This window comes from Triturus cristatus, chromosome 5_1 (genome assembly GCF_964204655.1).
Source record: "Triturus cristatus chromosome 5_1, aTriCri1.1, whole genome shotgun sequence".
NCBI lineage: Eukaryota > Metazoa > Chordata > Amphibia > Caudata > Salamandridae > Triturus > Triturus cristatus.
The window spans coordinates 367,562,251-367,582,330 of NC_140587.1; the positions used below are offsets into that span (position 1 = coordinate 367,562,251).

Sequence of the window (20,080 nt, forward strand, 5' to 3'; positions counted from 1 at the left end):
TTAAGGCATTGATCCTCAGTGCCCCTCCCATGTCTAAATCCATACTGTGCATTAGAAATCACACCTTTCTTGGATGCCCAATTACTAATCCTGGCCAGAATAACTTTACCCAAAATTTTAAACGAGGAATCTAGCAAGGATATGGGCCTATAACAGCTAGGGTCATCCCTTTGGCCCTTCTTGAACACAGGGATTATAACTGAGTGGGACCAAGACTTTGGGGGGGCTGCTGTCGCTGCCGAGTTAAAAACATTTAACAAAACTTTGGCCCAATATTTAGGGTTATCCTTAAACATGTCCGAGGGCACTCCATCAGGGCCTGGCGCCTTACGCCCAGCCGTCCCTTCAATGGCTTTCTCAACTTCTTCAATAGAAAAAATGATGGGAGAAAGGGGAGAGCTAGTGAATGGGGACACAAATACTTCCGTCTCAAGGTTGCTCCCATAGATTTTTCCAAAATGACCTAACCAATCATCCTCAGAGATATTCACTTCTAGCACAGAGTTCTGGGAACTGGACAGCAAAGGGGAATTAATAATTTCCCAAAATTTACAACTATCTTTCAGGATAGCATTATCAGTTAAAGCTACCCACGCTTCTTGTTTAATTTCCCTCTTCCGTGCCAGTATTGCTTGAGAATACTCTTTCCTTAGTTGTGCCACTTGTCCTTTGTCTCTTGGTTTAGCATTAAGGGCCTTTTTGAGTTGGTTTAAGGCAGAAGTGCAACTATGGTTAAACCAACCACAGGTTAAGTCAGTTTTAACAGTTCTGCCTTTCAAGGTAAGTTCTTTGGCCACTTGTGAACAGATGGCTTCAAAAGCCAATATTACTTCCCTATCATAGGAGGACGGATCGGAACATGTTTTTAGATAAGGGCCTGCCTTAGTAATAATTAAATTAAAAAAGTCTTCAGGAATTACCTTGCTCCACTTTAGGCGCCTCCCTTGATCTTTAGCGCTCACGGGAACCACCCCAGATGTCAATGCACATTTATTCATAAGAGGGAAAACATTAGCCAGAGACAGGACCACCGGATTATGATCGCTAAAACAGGACCGCAGGGCATTATAAAAGAGCACATATCTTAAAAGCCCTGCAGATAAAAATATGTAATCAATTATCGATTCACTATCCCTAGCTGCATAAGTGGGGACACTGGTATTCTTAACCTGGAACCCTACTTCAAACAAATCATTGTTTGACAGAAGGGACTCCAAGGCTTCCCCTTTCGAGCTATGTTCAAAATGTTGTGGGGTAGTGAATTGTGGACCATCAATATCTCTAAGGTGGCAATTATGATTACATAAGTGAACATTAAAATCACCCATCAAAATATAATAAGTAAAAGTGGTTTGATTGTCCTTATAGGATTCAAAAAACTTTGTCAACCAGTTAATATGTTCGTTAGGAGACACTTCTTGCTGGGAGTTATAGCAGTTGATTAGTACAAACTTAGTATTGTTTGGCAAACTAACCTCTAGTATAAGACAGTTGTGGGAGGAACATGCCACCTTCTTCACGCTACCCAAGATATTTATTGAGATAAGGTACATGAGACCTCCCCTATCTCTTCCCGCTATAGAGCTCTGAGCTGGGACAAAGTAGGAGATAAAACCATCCAACCAGAAATCACAGTTCTTGTCCCAGGTCTCTTGAAGGGCACTTGCTTGCTGGTAGATGAAAGTCCAAAATATGGTTCTGAAGTAAGTCGGGTAGAGAAATGCTTGCTGCATGGAATTGAACTAGAAGATGGAATACTAGAAGGGCTGGTAGGCAAACTCGACTGGGGCAGGGGACTATGCTTATCGTTATCCAGGATATGTGAGTCAATAGGGGAGCAGATACATTGAAGCCCCCCCTGTGTGAGCTCCACTAATAAGCCTTGACGAAGTCACGGTGGTGACGAAACGCGCGTTGGCTGTTTCTGATGCTCTACATGTCAAGAACTGGACTCTCAAGAACTTCATAGAACTAATCATTTTTATGAATTTTTTTTATATTTGATGTAATGATTTGATTCATGTCCTTGATCATTTCACTAATGAATAAATCAGTGTTTGAATGATCCATACATGCTTTCCTGGACGTTCTCTGTGTCAGGGGTTATTCCCTCACATCATCTCGTTTTTCTGCTCTGAGAGATCCACATCTAAAACTGTATATATATACAACCAGAGTGCCGGTGTTTCCATTGTTACTTATCGTTTGCCTGCAGTATTTCAAGGCATCTGGGTGTAGTTTTTTCAGCAATTGTTAATCTCACGGAGAGAGAGTCCAGGGAAGATTTGACTTACAATTCTAAGGATTGTACAAGAGTAAGTGGACAAAGTGCTCAGTGCTGGCTGCAGGAGTTTTAGTCAATTTACCCTTTCAGTAACAGGCTTACGTTGCTTCATTGTGACTTTAGGAAATGGAATAGATCCTTCGCGGGTAGGGCTAGTAGAAATAGCCGGAGTAGGGCCAGAGATTTTTAGACGCTTAAGTAGGGGATCCATAGAGTAGTGTACAAGGTAAATCAAATTAATTATGTCTGAATTGGTCTGGACACTCCCTTTAACCGTATTACCAGAAATGACCCCAAAGCATGAGGTGGTCATAGCAACAAGGAGGGGGAAGCTTACAATTTCTCTGACAGCATGGATGGATGCAGGATTCTATTCTTTGTTAAACTGAAGTTATTTCTTTGTTAAGGGCACTCATTAGTCTAGTCAAGTATCCACATCAACTAGGTGGTGCTGGAAAAAGTAAAGTATGTGAGAACCCGACAGTGAAAGAAAAATTCTTGAAAGGAAGAGAAAATGGGTCATGAATGTTTTCTCTAGTTTCCCCTGAAAACTGGATACAAGATCTTGGTCTTAAACTCACAGCACAGCACAGCCCTCTAAATGCAAGTGTGTTCCTAGGTTCTTTTTATCACTGCAACATCGGGAACTCTAGGACGGCTGTTCTGTCACCCTTCAGGACCTGGTGGATCTCATCTGTTACCAGTTGTTTGCCCCAGGTTCGAGCAAAGGTGTGTTAAGTTACCATCTAGAAACTGGAGGTTAGAGAGCAAGACGTTTGGCACAAGCTGTCCATTTTTAGGCAGCTCGTGTTATCATTTCAAGTGATCATTTTAAGGTATATATTATTTTTCTGTGTAACGACACAATAAGTAATAGACATCTCCTGAAGGCAGTACTGTGCCTGCATCAGGTTCTGCTTATAAAAGAAACAATGTATTCGTGCCTTATTCCACCAGTCCAATATCCTTGAATGATCTGCTTGAGTGCAAATATTGCTGTGCTTTGTAAGCACATTACAGCATACCTGAATGCAACACTGGTTGGGAAACTCAACTAATCACCACATAACAAAGTCCTAGGAAGCTTGTTTCCGGTCCAGGGAACGCATGGCTTGGCAGTTCGGGCTGGACTGTTCCCATGAGGCACAGGGTCAAGACTGATTTGCATATGGCCATGTCTGAACTGGGGTGGCAGAGTGGGCTAAAGAACGGTGATGGATTAAACCCAGATCTCTTGACTGGGTGTGAGTGTTTGATTGGTTCTGATGCTCCGTCCATCACCACCCCCTTTTGTACCGCTTTGTTCGCCATAAGTTGGCAGGGTAAGCTCAGACGTTGAGTCCCTTGCTCACTTTGCCACTGGATTCAAGCTAGCCTGGCTGAAGATGGCTGAAATGCCAGAAACCAGACCTAGGAAGCTTGTTTCCGGTCCAGGGAAAGCATGGCTTGGCAGTTCGGGCTGGACTGTTCCCATGAGGCACAGGGTCAGACTGATTTGCATATGGCCATGTCTGAACTGGGGTGGCAGAGTGGGCTAAAGAACGTTGATGGATTAAACCCAGATCTCTTGACTGGGTGTGAGTGTTTGATTGGTTCTGATGCTCCGTCCATCACCACCCCCTTTTGCACCGCTTTGTTCGCCATAAGTTGGCAGGGTATGCTCAGACGTTGAGTCCCTTGCTCACTTTGCCACTGGATTCAAGCTAGCCTGGCTAAGACGGCTGAAATGCCAGAAACTGGTCCTAGGAAGCTTGTTTCCGGTCCAGGGAAAGCATGGCTTGGCAGTTCGGGCTGGACTGTTCCCATGAGGCACAGGGTCAGACTGATTTGCATATGGCCATGTCTGAACTGGTGTGGCAGAGTGGGCTAAAGAACGGTGATGGATTAAACCCAGATCTCTTGACTGGGTGTGAGTGTTTGATTGGTTCTGATGCTCCGTCCATCACCACCCCCTTTTGCACCGCTTTGTTCGCCATAAGTTGGCAGGGTATGCTCAGACGTTGAGTCTCTTGCTCACTTTGCCACTGGATTCAAGCTAGCCTGGCTGAAGACGGCTGAAATGCCAGAAACCGGTCCTAGGAAGCGTGTTTCCGGTCCAGGGAAGGCATGGCTTGGCAATTCGGGCTGGACTGTTCCCATGAGGCACAGGGTCAGACTGATTTGCATATGGCCATGTCTGAACTGGGGTGGCAGAGTGGGCTAAAGAACGGTGATGGATTAAACCCAGATCTCTTGACTGGGTGTGAGTGTTTGATTGGTTCTGATGCTCCGTCCATCACCACCCCCTTTTGTACCGCTTTGTTCGCCATACGTTGGCAGGGTATGCTCAGACGTTGAGTCCCTTGCTCACTTTGCCACTGGATTCAAGCTAGCCTGGCTGAAGATGGCTGAAATGCCAGAAACCAGTCCTAGGAAGCTTGTTTCCGCTCCAGGGAAAGCATGGCTTGGCAGTTCGGGCTGGACTGTTCCCATGAGGCACAGGGTCAGACTGATCTGCATATGGCCATGTCTGAACTGGGGTGGCAGAGTGGGCTAAAGAACGGTGATGGATTAAACCCAGATCTCTTGACTGGGTGTGAGTGTTTGATTGGTTCTGATGCTCCGTCCATCACCACCCCCTTTTGCACCGCTTTGTTCACCATAAGTTGGCAGGGTATGCTCAGACGTTGAGTCCCTTGCTCACTTTGCCACTGGACTCAAGCTAGCCTGGCTAAGACGGCTGAAATGCCAGAAACTGGTCCTAGGAAGCTTGTTTCCGGTCCAGGGAAGGCATGGCTTGGCAGTTCGGGCTGGACTGTTCCCATGAGGCACAGGGTCAGACTGATTTGCATATGGCCATGTCTGAACTGGTGTGGCAGAGTGGGCTAAAGAACGGTGATGGATTAAACCCAGATCTCTTGACTGGGTGTGAGTGTCTGATTGGTTCTGATGCTCCGTCCATCACCACCCCCTTTTGCACCGCTTTGTTCGCCATAAGTTGGCAGGGTATGCTCAGACGTTGAGTCCCTTGCTCACTTTGCCACTGGATTCAAGCTAGCCTGGCTGAAGACGGCTGAAATGCCAGAAACCGGTCCTAGGAAGCGTGTTTCCGGTCCAGGGAAGGCATGGCTTGGCAGTTCGGGCTGGACTGTTCCCATGAGGCACAGGGTCAGACTGATTTGCATATGGCCATGTCTGAACTGGGGTGGCAGAGTGGGCTAAAGAACGGTGATGGATTAAACCCAGATCTCTTGACTGGGTGTGAGTGTTTGATTGGTTCTGATGTTCCGTCCATCACAACCCCCTTTTGTACCGCTTTGTTCGCCATAAGTTGGCAGGGTATGCTCAGACGTTGAGTCCCTTGCTCACTTTGCCACTGGATTCAAGCTAGCCTGGCTGAAGATGGCTGAAATGCCAGAAACCAGACCTAGGAAGCTTGTTTCCGGTCCAGGGAAAGCATGGCTTGGCAGTTCGGGCTGGACTGTTCCCATGAGGCACAGGGTCAGACTGATTTGCATATGGTCATGTCTGAACTGGGGTGGCAGAGTGGGCTAAAGAACGGTGATGGATTAAACCCAGATCTCTTAACTGGGTGTGAGTGTTTGATTGGTTCTGATGCTCCGTCCATCACCACCCCCTTTTGCACCGCTTTGTTCGCCATAAGTTGGCAGGGTATGCTCAGACGTTGAGTCCCTTGCTCACTTTGCCACTGGATTCAAGCTAGCCTGGCTTAGACGGCTGAAATGCCAGAAACTGGTCCTAGGAAGCTTGTTTCCGGTCCAGGGAAGGCATGGCTTGGCAGTTCGGGCTGGACTGTTCCCATGAGGCACAGGGTCAGACTGATTTGCATATGGCCATGTCTGAACTGGTGTGGCAGAGTGGGCTAAAGAACGGTGATGGATTAAACCCAGATCTCTTGACTGGGTGTGAGTGTTTGATTGGTTCTGATGCTCCGTCCATCACCACCCCCTTTTGCACCGCTTTGTTCGCCATAAGTTGGCAGGGTATGCTCAGACGTTGAGTCTCTTGCTCACTTTGCCACTGGATTCAAGCTAGCCTGGCTGAAGACGGCTGAAATGCCAGAAACCGGTCCTAGGAAGCGTGTTTCCGGTCCAGGGAAGGCATGGCTTGGCAATTCGGGCTGGACTGTTCCCATGAGGCACAGGGTCAGACTGATTTGCATATGGCCATGTCTGAACTGGGGTGGCAGAGTGGGCTAAAGAACGGTGATGGATTAAACCCAGATCTCTTGACTGGGTGTGAGTGTTTGATTGGTTCTGATGCTCCGTCCATCACCACCCCCTTTTGTACCGCTTTGTTCGCCATAAGTTGGCAGGGTATGCTCAGACGTTGAGTCCCTTGCTCACTTTGCCACTGGATTCAAGCTAGCCTGGCTGAAGATGGCTGAAATGCCAGAAACCAGTCCTAGGAAGCTTGTTTCCGGTCCAGGGAAAGCATGGCTTGGCAGTTCGGGCTGGACTGTTCCCATGAGGCACAGGGTCAGACTGATCTGCATATGGCCATGTCTGAACTGGGGTGGCAGAGTGGGCTAAAGAACGGTGATGGATTAAACCCAGATCTCTTGACTGGGTGTGAGTGTCTGATTGGTTCTGATGCTCCGTCCATCACCACCCCCTTTTGTACCGCTTTGTTCGCCATAAGTTGGCAGGGTATGCTCAGACGTTGAGTCCCTTGCTCACTTTGCCACTGGATTCAAGCTCGCCTGGCTGAAGACGGCTGAAATGACAGAAACCAGTCCTAGGAAGCTTGTTTCCGGTCCAGGGATGGCATGGCTTGGTAGTTTGGGCTGGACTGTTCCCATGAGGCACAGGGTCAGACTGATTTGCATATGGCCATGTCTGAACTGGGGTGGCAGAGTGGGCTAAAGAACGGTGATGGATTAAACCCAGATCTCTTGTCTGGGTGTGAGTGTTTGATTGGTTCTGATGCTCCGTCCATCACCACCCCCTTTTGTACCGCTTTGTTCGCCATAAGTTGGCAGGGTATGCTCAGACGTTGAGTCCCTTGCTCACTTTGCCACTGGATTCAAGCTAGCCTGGCTGAAGATGGCTGAAATGCCAGAAACCGGTCCTAGGAAGCTTGTTTCCTGTCCAGGGAAGGCATGGCTTGGCAGTTTGGGCTGGACCGTTCCCATGAGGCACAGGGTCAGACTGATTTGCATATGGCCATGTCTGAACTGGTGTGGCAGAGTGGGCTAAAGAACGGTGATGGATTAAACCCAGATCTCTTGACTGGGTGTGAGTGTCTGATTGGTTCTGATGCTCCGTCCATCCCCACCCCCTTTTGTACCACTTTGTTCACCATAAGTTGGCAGGGTATGCTCAGACGTTGAGTCCCTTGCTCACTTTGCCACTGGATTCAAGCTAGCCTGGCTGAAGATGGCTGAAATGCCAGAAACCCGTCCTAGGAAGCTTGTTTCCAGTCCAGGGAAGGCATGGCTTGGCAGTTCGGGCTGGACTGTTCCCATGAGGCACAGGGTCAGACTGATTTGCATATGGCCATGTCTGAACTGGGGTGGCAGAGTGGGCTAAAGAACGGTGATGGATTAAACCCAGATCTCTTGTCTGGGTGTGAGTGTTTGATTGGTTCTGATGCTCCGTCCATCACCACCCCCTTTTGTACCGCTTTGTTCGCCATAAGTTGGCAGGGTATGCTCAGACGTTGTGTCCCTTGCTCACTTTGCCACTGGATTCAAGCTAGCCTGGCTGAAGACGGCTGAAATGCCAGAAACCGGTCCTAGGAAGCTTGTTTCCTGTCCAGGGAAGGCATGGCTTGGCAGTTCGGGCTGGACTGTTCCCATGAGGCACAGGGTCAGACTGATTTGCATATGGCCATGTCTGAACTGGTGTGGCAGAGTGGGATAAAGAACGGTGATGGATTAAACCCAGATCTCTTGACTGGGTGTGAGTGTCTGATTGGTTCTGATGCTCCGTCCATCACCACCCCCTTTTGTACCGCTTTGTTCGCCATAAGTTGGCAGGGTATGCTCAGGCGTTGAGTCCCTTGCTCACTTTGCCACTGGATTCAAGCTAGCCTGGCTGAAGACGGCTGAAATGCCAGAAACCAGTCCTAGGAAGCTTGTTTCCGGTCCAGGGAAGGAATGGCTTGGCAGTTCGGGCTGGACTGTGCCCATGAGGCACAGGGTCAGACTGATTTGCATATGGCCATGTCTGAATTGGCGTGGCAGAGTGGGCTAAAGAACGGTGATGGATTAAACCCAGATCTCTTGACTGGGTGTGAGTGTTTGATTGGTTTTGATGCTCCGTCCATCACCACCCCCTTTTGTATCGCTTTGTTCGCCATAAGTTGGCAGGGTATGCTCAGACGTTGAGTCCCTTGCTCACTTTGCCACTGGATTCAAGCTAGCCTGGCTGAAGACGGCTGAAATGCCAGAAACCGGTCCTAGGAAGCTTGTTTCCGGTCCAGGGAAGGCATGGCTTGGCAGTTCAGGCTGGACTGTTCCCATGAGGCACAGGGTCAGACTGATTTGCATATGGCCATGTCTGAACTGGGGTGGCAGAGTGGGCTAAAGAATGGTGATGGATTAAACCCAGATCTCTTGACTGGGTGTGAGTGTTTGATTGGTTCTGATGCTCCGTCCATCACCACCCCCTTTTGTACCGCTTTGTAAGCACATTACAGCATACCTGAATGCAACACTGGTTGGGAAACTCAACTAATCACCACATAACAAAGTTAGAATATGTAAAGGCATGGACGCCCAAACACTTTGATTCGGTGTATATGCTCTATGAATATACTATATCTGTCCTGTTAAATGACTTATATGGCGACCTCATGAGGTTAAGTGTATCTATCAATTGAAGGTCAGTGTAAAGTCATTCAAAATTACCCAAACCTTGAGAATTTTACTGCGCTTGCCATTTCAGTATCCTTTATTAGATACTAAATCTTTATCAGTTTATTTGGTAAATGTTCACACTAATCATAGTTAAAAGTGGTAGTACATATGAAGGCCTGTGCCTGCACATTAGATGTATGCAAGTCCAATGACAGCCAAATTAATAGAGAAACGTACATACGCGATACAGATGCATACTTCTCACCAAGACTTGATAAATAGGGTCCCTTAGGCATGTTTAGAACTGGCTGACAGAAAGCTCTCTGTAGACTTAGTGTTACCAATTCTGTAAAATATATAGAATCGACAGGGGACCCACTCAGATTACTAAAAATTCTCTCATCACGTGCTATTGGCAATTTGATTTAATGAGGGACTATTTTACATCAGAAGAGTAAACTCAATCGCCATAATGTTTGTCACATTTAATTGTGTATGTAGGATATGCATTTTATACAGAAAGCAATCAGTTTTTCCACTTTTGTCCCTAGCATTTGAAAGGCCAATATGAGAAACCTTAACGTGACAGCATTTGTGCAACAATGTTTGCAAACATCTTTTGTGAATGCCTGTGCTTACGTATGGTGGAATACTAAAGCTAGACCTTCTGGTTTTGCCAAAAGTTTTGTAAACAGGGAAGGATTTTGATGGCACAGAGAAAGGGTCCTCAGAATTTCTTGAAAATCATTATAGTGGGCAAAACCTCTCATAACACTATCAACAGATAGGCAAAATGTATGTTTTCCATAAGCCTGTGCTACATCAACATTGATTTTACTAAAATACTAATCAAATTCATTGATAAATAGGTTGGAAATGGTAGGAGCATAAAACATCCTCGTACACACTATTCTAGACTAGAGGACTCGTATTCCAAATGCATACAGTGCACACGCAAGATTTACCAGTGCTAGCTGAAAGAAGGCCAGTAGTAATCGAGGACTTGCAAGCAATTGCTTCCTGTATGTCTGTGGTGTTTGTGTGGCACTGGAGACACCGGAGCGTATTACAGGGCACGGATACAGTCAACAAATGATTTGCCTGGTAGTTGGCTATTGGGCTGTTTGTTAATTAGAAAATTAGTTTCAAAAGAAAACACTCATCAGCATTGGAACTAAGGCCTACTAAATTATGGAAAAATTCATTTCCATCATCAGTAAATATTACAGAAATGACCCAGAAAAGTGCAAAAACCGTCAGTGTGATGAGTAGCAAATTGTGGGCGCCTATGCACTGCATCTGATTAGTCCTGGATAGAGTCCCGCTGCAGTTACAGACTTATTGTGGCTTTAGGAACAACTTTTCACTATAACAACAAACACTAAGTCGAAACCAACGTTCTAGTGCTACACTGTCTTCCACAGCACAAAGCTGGGCAAGTGAGCATCCACTTTTGTGTGCATGCATCAGGAAAATTTCAATTAAGTAAAAATAGGCAAGAGTTAATCATTTGGTCCAGATTGTGGTACAGCCCAAAAGTCGAATTCTAATACAATGGATATGAAAGAAACACTGTGTCATACCTCATTTAGGTTGAGGAAGGCGAGTGAATATCTGGGATCAGAATCCTCCCTGTAGCCCTCCTGGCCACTGTGATAGAATTCAACATTACTAATTCGTGCGCTTCCTAAATAAAAGGAGATAAGAGCTTAAGAAGATATATATATATTTTTTTACAAAACAACGACCAAAGTAAGTAAATCATGATATGCCATATGAACATTCATAGACAACTTGGCATTCGTTATCGAACAGGGATAACGTCCTATTTGGAAAACAGGATATCAATTCCCAAACTCCTTCCACATAATTTTCTAAGTGATTATTTTCAACTTGCTATATACAATCACAGGTTTTTTTTAATATGAGAGAAAGAATCAATAAAAAGGCACACTTACATTCATCATAAACAGAGCTAAACCACAGATACAGCAATAATTCATAACTAATAACCCCAGCAGTCACTGAATTGATCTTGTGTGTGCTTCGCTTGCAACAGCGTCATAAAGTGAAAGTATTCTCTTGCAATGGCCTTCTTTCAAACCCTCCTCATTGTATATCAAATATTACATCAACACAGCCCTTCTTTCCTGTTGATTTAACTCTGACTTTATCAGCCGAATCCGTCCTTGCGCTCGGCCAATCAATGTCTTCTGACTATACCTCAAGAGAGGGTATTTGTAGAGACCGCTCCTTCTCCATCGCAGGAGTGACACTGTGCAACTACCTCCCAGTGCCCTATGTGCAGAACCCAATCTAGCCAAGCATGCAAAGCTAATCAAACCTGTCTTTTTAATCCCAAATATTACCTCCGATCTCCTTTTACAGTAGGCGTGGTATGTTGTTTCTTAGCGCCAAGAAGCATAGCACTCTCTAAATGTAACTTAGCATAACATAGAAGTCACGTGCTGTATTAAGCAACCAATCTGCAAGGGGAATGTTAAATACCATCAAAGTAGCAAAAGAAAAAGAAGTAAAAGTCTTGCATCATAGAGACAGAATGTATGATGTTGTTATTTTCTTTCCATATATGCATACTGTAGCCCTGCAAGCCTGTGAGCGTTTTCTAAATATCTGTTATATATGTTCCTGGGTGCATGTATGTCTGTTAGTGTGTATTCTATGAATTGTGTAACTTACTATTTCTCTTCATATGTATGTCTAACTATATGCCTGCAGGTCTGTCTAATTGCATTTGTGAGAATGCACTATAAAAAAACCCTAATGTTTTCTTCAACGCTTGTCTCAACTAGTGCCAACTTCTGGGGTTTAGCCTGAAGACTCTAGACACAGCCCATCTATGCGGGTGAGGCATGGAAGGCACCCGAGCCGCAGGGAGCTGGAAAGATCTGCCTGTGTGGAGCTAATTTTCTCAAGTGTGGAGGCAGCATTAGAACCCCGTCTTAACCCCATGCGAAAGGACTTCCTTCGCTGAACAGCAGGTGATTGAAAAATAGTGCAAATCCAAATCCCAAGTGTGCTGCATCCATGTGCTGGCACCAAGTAACTAGTTCATTTCACCACAGCACACCCATCAACAATGTCACAAAAAGGGAAAACAGTGGACTGCATCCATAAATAGTCGAAAATGGAACTAAATATTTGGTTATTTTAATACCTCGGTATTCTTGGTCGTAAACTGAAAACCTGCTGACGAGCACTCGAGCGCCGAAGGACTCCTTGTACCACCCGGGATAATCTTCACCGATTATTTTGATGTTTCTGCTGAGCAGGCCCACATCTGCAGCCAGAGTGTAGCTGACATTGGTATCTGGCACCTGGTGAGTTTCCGCTGAAAAAAAATGATATTTTCTTTGAAAATATTGAAAAATCAAGCACACTGAGTAAGTAATTCACTCATTAGAGCAGTGGTTCTTAATATTAACTTGTGTGGACCCCATTAATCATTACTGGAACCCGGGGACCTCCAATGAATCCTTACTGGAATCCCTGGAACCCCAAAGAGTCATTACTGAAAGCCAGGGACCCCGGCCTCAGCATCATCTAAGATTCGAACCACAATACAATGGGCCCGATTCACAGAACCAACTTAAGACAAAATCTTAAACTTACTACTTTTGGTATTCACAAAGGCATTTAGTAGTAGTAACGTTAGGATTTTGTCTTAAGTCTGTCTTAAGTCTGTCTTAAGTCTGTCCTAAGTTTGTCTTAAGTCTGTCCTAAGTTTGTCTTAAGTCTGTCTTAAGTCTGTCTTAAGTTTGTCTTAAGTTTGTCTTAAGTCTGTCCTAAGTTTGTCTTAAGTTTGTCTTAAGACTGTCTTAAGTCTGTCCTAAGTCTGTCTTAAGTCAAACTTAACGCAAACTTAAGACCAAATCCTAACGTTACTACTACTAAATGCCTTCTGTGAATACCAAAAGTAGTAGGACAGACTTAAGACAGACTTAAGACAAACATAGGACAGACGTAAGACAGACTTAAGACAGACTTAAGACAAACTTAAGACAGACTTAAGACAGACTTAAGACAAACTTAGGACAGACTTAAGACAGACTTAAGACAAACTTAAGACAGAATTAAGACAGACTTAAGACAAACTTAGGACAGACTTAGGACAGACTTAAGACAGACTTAAGACAGACTTAAGACAAAATCCTAACTTTACTACTACTAAATGCCTTCTGTGAATACCAAAAGTAGTACGTTTAGGATTTTGTCTTAAGTTAGTTCTGTGAATCAGGCCCAATGCACACAAAAATAGAGAAACAAGCATTCATCACACCAATACACAAATGATGAAACATTCTATTTAATTCACAAACAAATATAAAAAGAAAATCAAAATGTTACTTCTAATGGGAAGGTTGGGATTTTTCTACATTCAACTAAGGCCACTCATCGTCAACACTATATTCTACTTGATGCACTTGCACTATTCCCATGAATCAATCTAGGGATGCCAACTTAATTTTTAGCCACCAATTTCGAATTCCTTTATGTAAACAGAATGTTTACAAAATTTCAGTTTTACATTTTGATTTTTATTTACATACATTTGACTAATCTGTAAAACATTCAATTTTCTAAGCAGTCGGCGACCTCCTAAGTAGGCTTTGCGTACCTCCAGGAATTCTCAGACCACTGGTTAAGAACCGGCGGATTAGACCAAAGCATCATCGTTTAACTTTATCTAGCGAAGCGTACACCACTTGGAAGAATTTCGAGGAAATAATTAAATATGCTGTTTTTTGCTCTCCATTTTAAACATTTGAGAATGTGTGACCTTCGGACTATCGATCAACTGTTATTTTATAAATGGAGTAGATTAGTCATTACAATAATGCCAGGCTCATCTTTCTCATTGTTCTATTTCTACCTATGGCAGTAGCAAAAGAAATATACTAATTCACTACAACTCCTCGAGAGCCAAAGTGCAAAGAAACGATAGAAAACATGGGTTAGTTCGCCAAAAGTACACAGAATCTCCAGGCCACTTAGTGATTGACTCTCATAGTCCCCTTTATTTGCAGCAATAGCACTGTGATTTAATTACCAATTACAACACTAATGCTTTCCATGCTCTCTTTTGAAGTTGTCAACTGTATATTAGATACTTTACACATATTTATTCCCCTTCTATTCTTAAATTGCTCAGTGTGAATATAAATTACATTCTCCCTCTTTCCTTACATACTCATTGGGAAATTGTTGTGCACATTCCTCAGCGTAGGTTGGTAGTAGTCGTGAGGCCCAAAGCTACCTGTCGAGGATGCTTCACTTTCCATTCCATGTACAGAATTGGAGGAATAGGCCAGTGTCTACCAAGAGGAGAAATTGCTTATAATATTAGATATTACAGGGAACACTTATCAGGAGGACTGTGAATAAGGCTATACTCCTAATATCTTGAGGCCTAAAAGAAGTGGAAACATAGGTGATTACATCATTTAACATCCTATATTTGGGTAAAGGCAGCTTTAACATGACAAATTAAGCAGTAAGTGTAGGAAAAGGCTTCTTTTGGACATGGGTAGGCCCCTCTTTTTGCTTGGAAAATTATGTAATTTCGACTGGAAGTGCACAGGGCCTTTGCCAGCCAGGTCCCCTGTGCCAGAGCTCTTTCCCTAAACTGTACCTTTTGGCACAATTTCAGTGGCCCTTGTAAGTCCCTAGTATATGGTATCCCTTGTATCCAGGGCATTGGCACTGAAGAGGGACTTCAAGGGCTGCAGCACAAATTGTGCCACACTAGGATCACCTCACCAAGGCTCTGCACTCTGCCATTACAGACTGCGTGCCTTGGTGCAGACCAAACTGAAGAGTCGACATGGCACACATTCCTGTGTGCCATGCCACAAGACACTGCATGAGATATGGGTAAGTCACCCCTATAGCACCCCTATAGCAAGCCTTGTTGTCTCAAGGCAGGGTGCACTATTTCTCCTGTGATGGCATATCTGCATGAGCTGATATGCCCCTTCAATAGCCATGTCAATTCCTTGATATTGTAAGTAAACAGTGAATCCATAGCGAGAACCCCTAATATGCTCTGAGCTGAGGTGAACCCCCCTATTCAGTTTCCCACCATCTTGAATTGAGGGAAATTAGTCAACCAGGATCAGGGCTATACCCACCGCCCATGTGGGGTGAGCATTTAGAGGGGGTAGTCGCCCTTAAGGTAAGTAGCCTATTGGTTACTACCTTGAACTACTTTTAAACACCCCTAAATGTAGCATTTAGATGGACCCCCGAGCCCTGAACTTCAGTTCCTCATGACCTAAGAAGAACAGGATACCACAGAGCTGCAAAAGCAGAGAAGTCTGCTGAAAGTATCTGACATGGCCCCAACCCCGCAGACCTGTCTGCAGCCCTAGAGGAAAACTGTGCCAAATTCGACTCATCCTGTACTCCAGAAACCTCCAAAACCCTGGGAGGACTGCATGCCTTCAACAAAGATAGAGAACACCAGAGAACAGCGGAACTGTTAAAAAACAACACCTTCCAAGCAAGACCTTAGATGTCTTTAGAACCATGAACCTGACACCCAGGTCCACCTCTGCACATGACGCCTCCGGCTCTAGTTAAATAGGCCTGCTGGCACCAACAAGGAAGTACAGCGTTCCAGAGCCTAAGTACGCAGTTTGCTGACCCCTCCTGGACTCCTCGACATTGCCTGCAGCCTCTGCACGGAGACCTCCTCACCCATGACCTGCCTTGGTAAGCTGCCGCCAATACCAAAAGGCACCCCAGCACCTGTCCACCCTGGGCCTTGGTGAAGAGGACCAAGGGTGTCCCTACGTCCCTGAGCATTGCAACTTACCTCTCCAGCTGTTGAGTTCCCCTGATTGGCCTCCTGACCTTAACCCTTTTCCGATTTGGCCTTTCTCAATTGACTTGCATTGGGCACCCGACACTATGTTAGCACTCTGCACCAGTGCTGCTGGTGGTACACTGTTGGTGCTGCTTTGGATCTTCTCCAGTGCTCATCAAAACCCCTGGAGTCTGGTCTCCCAAGCCGCTTTTACTTACATGTAAGCAGCCTCTTTCCGATTTCAGCAATCCCCATTGATTTGTTTTGGGGGCCCAACCACATATTTGCACCCTGCACAGGGCTGCCCCTGTGCCACTGGTAAGGTACAGTTGGTGCTGTTTTGTTCCTTTCCCAACACTTGCCTTAACCTCCAAAGACTGTAACTGTAAGTGGATGTTACCTACCTGTATGCTGAATGCTTTCTTCCTTCCATAGGTTAACATTCCTTCAGGAAATAGGGATCGCAGGCACAGCCCTCGCACTCCTCAGGTCCTTCCTGTCAAACCGGTAACAATTTGTTGAGGTGGAGGGTCTCAAGTCTCACTTTTAGGCTCCCATGTGAAGTGCCACAGCTTTCGTACCCTAGCACAACCCTATTTCATGTCTATGTTACACCTTTGGCCAGATTGATTAAATCTTACGGCTTTGAGTTGGTGTCATACACAGGTTGGTGTAAAAAAGGCACTACTGGTAAAACTGCAGGTTCTTCAAAACTCTGCAGCCCGGTTGCTCTTCGGCATATCCAAATATTCATCAGCTAAACATACCCTGAATACTCTTCACTGGCTACCCATGGAAAAATGAATCAATTTCAAGGCTTGTGCACTACATAATCTAGGCCCCGTTTATCTGACGGACCCTTTCCAATGGAATATTTCATCTCTTACTCTTCGGTTCGCTTCTTTAAAACTGGTGAAGGTACCGAACTTCCGACTCCAAAGATGGGGCAGTAAATGCTTTATAGGCATCACTACCAGATTGTGGAATAAGCTTCAATGAAGCTTAAAAGCTCACCTGACCTGCTCTCCTTCAGAAAAGGCCTAAAGACTTGGCTGTATACCTTATAGTCTCAAACCCAGTCCTAGAGCCTTCAGTCAAACCATTAGTATGTTCATGTGATTAGTCGCCAAGTGCCTAGACACCTCAGGATATTAGTTGCACTATAGAAAGAAAGAAAGAAAGAAAGAAAGAAAGAAAGAAAGAAAGAAAGAAAGAAAGAAAGAAAGAAAGAAAGAAAGAAAGAAAGAAAGAAAGAAAGAAAGAAAGAAAGAGAAAGGAAGAAAGAAAGAAAGAAAGAATGAATTGCACTGAGGACTTGATTACGAGTTTAGCGGCGTAGGGCAGGACCACCACACCAGCAGTCTGCTCCTTCACCACCAAACCCATGTGTGCACTGCCCACCAGATTACGAGTTTCCTTGTGTCTGGCAGGCTTTTTTTGGTGGGCCACGGTAGTGCCTCTGAAAATGGGCACTGCAATGGGAAAGCGTAAAACAGTTTCTGCACTGCATGGACTGTAAAGACAATATAATGCAGGAACTGGGGTTGTTGCACACACTTGCACATGTAGTGCCACCCTGCATGCATCACCATGTACACGGGCAACAGGAGGCCCTACAGGGCCTCCTTTGTGTCAGGACCACCAGCCTTTTCATGCAGTAAAGACTTCATGACACCGCTGGCAGTCCAGAAACTCATAATATGCATGGCGGTGCTGCAGCGGCACCACACGCATATTGCTGAGCCCCTGTCTGCCGCCCACCACAGCGAATGGCAGTTCCCTGGCGGTGCAGCAGTGCAATGGTGGTACTACCACTATAGTTGTAATAGGGCAATCCAACAGCCAGTGTAGCGGTAGCTGGACCTCCACTGCCACACCCCCTGATTCTGGCGACCCACAGACCGCCAGACTCGTAATCAGACCCAAAGTGTCTACTCTTTGTATTGAAAAGTATTGCTATTGAAAAACATATTTACCTAAGATGTAGTTCTCTGGTTCTACAAAATAAATATAACAAAGTATTGTTTTTATAAATTGGTCTCAGATTTATTCATTGAGTGTGTGTCTCATGTATTGCCTCTGTCAGTACTGCAATTGCGTAGCACTACCCTCTAAAAGAGTCAGCTTCCTACAGTTAGGGTATGCCTAATATCCATCTAGAAGAAAAACCTTTCAACGCATGCTGTAATTTCAGAGAGATTCTTTCTGCTGGCAGTGGTGGAGATCCCATCCTTTCTTCAACCTTTGGAGAGGACATGGGTTACTAACTCAAGAATAAGAAAGTGGCCTCCCTGAAACTCTCAGATCACCATAACTCTGGTTTTTCGTCAAAAAAGTACATCTTTCAGAAAGAAGACGAATCAAAGGAAAGCTTTTTTCATTTACAAACAATGCATGGTGAGAGAGAATGTGCTCCTACATGAAAACGTGCCACGGCATTCCCAACGCACTAACTCAGAGAAAGCAGAAATACACTCTGGGCCTGCTTTAGAGTTCGGCAGCTGGAGTATATTTATAGGGATGGCGAAGGACAGTTCCTCTGCATTCTCGTGAGACTTCAGCCTGCCACATTTCGAGCTGTCTGCATGGCCTGCACACCACTCTCTACATTGCCAGGAACTTCTGTCATGGCAGCTCCTGTCAATATCGGAGGGCTTGTTGAACAGTACTGTCAAACAAGATGGCCGGCCATCAAACTTTTCAAAAGCTTTTTGTTTTTCAAAAACAACCGGCCAAAGCACTTGTGACAGAGTTCCCAGTCCACCAAACGCTGAATTAGGCCTTACATTATTACGGATACTCTAGACTGTAAAGAAGGAGCATACTGTTGTTCCCAAGTGGCTAATGCTCATGAGGAACAAATATTTGTGGGCATATTAGTAAAACACCCCTTGAGAGCTGTAGTTAAAACAACTAAAATTACCCAGTTTGCAAAGTAGTTATTGATGATTTTGACAACCTCACGTTCTGTCCCATTCTTTGAAGTGGATTACTGTAATAACAGCAAAATGTATCAAAGGATGAATTCACACGTCTTTGAACAAACCGATATGCAATATGATGAGGCCAAAAGGTTTACATCCTTCTTGTGAATGCTGCGCTTTACCTCTAATTCAAACATAAAAGGCAAGAGTAACAAAATGCATTTTGCAGTTTGCAAAGTACAACTACAGCAGTGCATCACCGTGTCATCTCGTCTCAACGCACAACGGGTCTATTCCAGCCCATTCATAGGGCCCCAGAACCCACAGAAGTATTGTTACCTCACTGTGTCCCTTCGTGTGCCACTCTATGAAACATTATTTTCGAATTTGTACCATTGGAAAGGGTTTTTTAATTGTCCTAGAAAACGCACTATAAGTGAGCACGGTAAGGCTGCCTCAAGCTTGGTTTGGGTCAAACCATGGCTTTGGCCGGACTCTAGGGCCCAAGTGAAGCAGGCATTATTAATCCCAAGCACTATCTTCTGACACATGAAATACCCAGCAGTGTTCTGTCCGCAGACAAAAGTCCCGGCCAACTTGTCTTATCAGAGACCTCAATCAATCTTACCTGCGGACAGATCTGCATTTTACCAGTCCCTGTATAATCAAACGTACACAATAATAACGATTGCATGTAACTAGACAGGCTTCCTGACACTATGTTTCATGTTTTGCTTCCCTATTCGGCTCCTATCAAAATTGCATATTCTTATCGACTCAAATGCAAAACTGCCCCTACTCTGGTTTACCTTTCTATATGTACTTGTGTGGATACCCACATCATAACTCAACCTGACCGAATCAAATTTATGCCAGCCTATGTTGCGAAGTTTTGGGAATTTCATTGTATGCTTGTCATGTGAAATTCACAAATTGATGCCATTACACCGCGCCGGGTAATTACACACCATTTGCTGTAAAATGTTGCTGCAAATGCACAGATACAACAGTATACGAGGGGCTGTTGTTGCCTGTGTTTTTGGTTTTTGCACTATTTTTGTTGCCTGAAAAGCGTTTTCATGTCAAAAATGAATGGGAAAACGCATTTTGCACTAAAATATAGCACCAAATGGTGATTTACATTTCACCTAATTATTCATAATAGCGCGCAATTTTGCTGAAATTTCATGTGATTATGTTTTGTTTTGTTCCCCTAGGATAGTGGCATTTTTCAGTTAGGA

The 20,080-nt window shown here is 44.7% G+C and overlaps 1 protein-coding gene across 1 annotated transcript in view; it reads right to left on the minus strand.

Moving 5' to 3' along the window:
• Positions 1–20,080, minus strand: part of LOC146830898 (fibrocystin-L-like) — a 1,500,901-nt gene that overhangs the window by 252,472 nt on the left and 1,228,349 nt on the right. The window contains exons 63-64 of the mRNA XM_085605087.1: positions 12,265–12,438; positions 10,670–10,773 (exon numbers count right to left, since the gene is read on the minus strand). Of these exons, the coding sequence (XP_085461213.1) occupies positions 10,670–10,773; positions 12,265–12,438 (278 nt within the window). The remainder of the gene's footprint in view (positions 1–10,669; positions 10,774–12,264; positions 12,439–20,080) is intronic.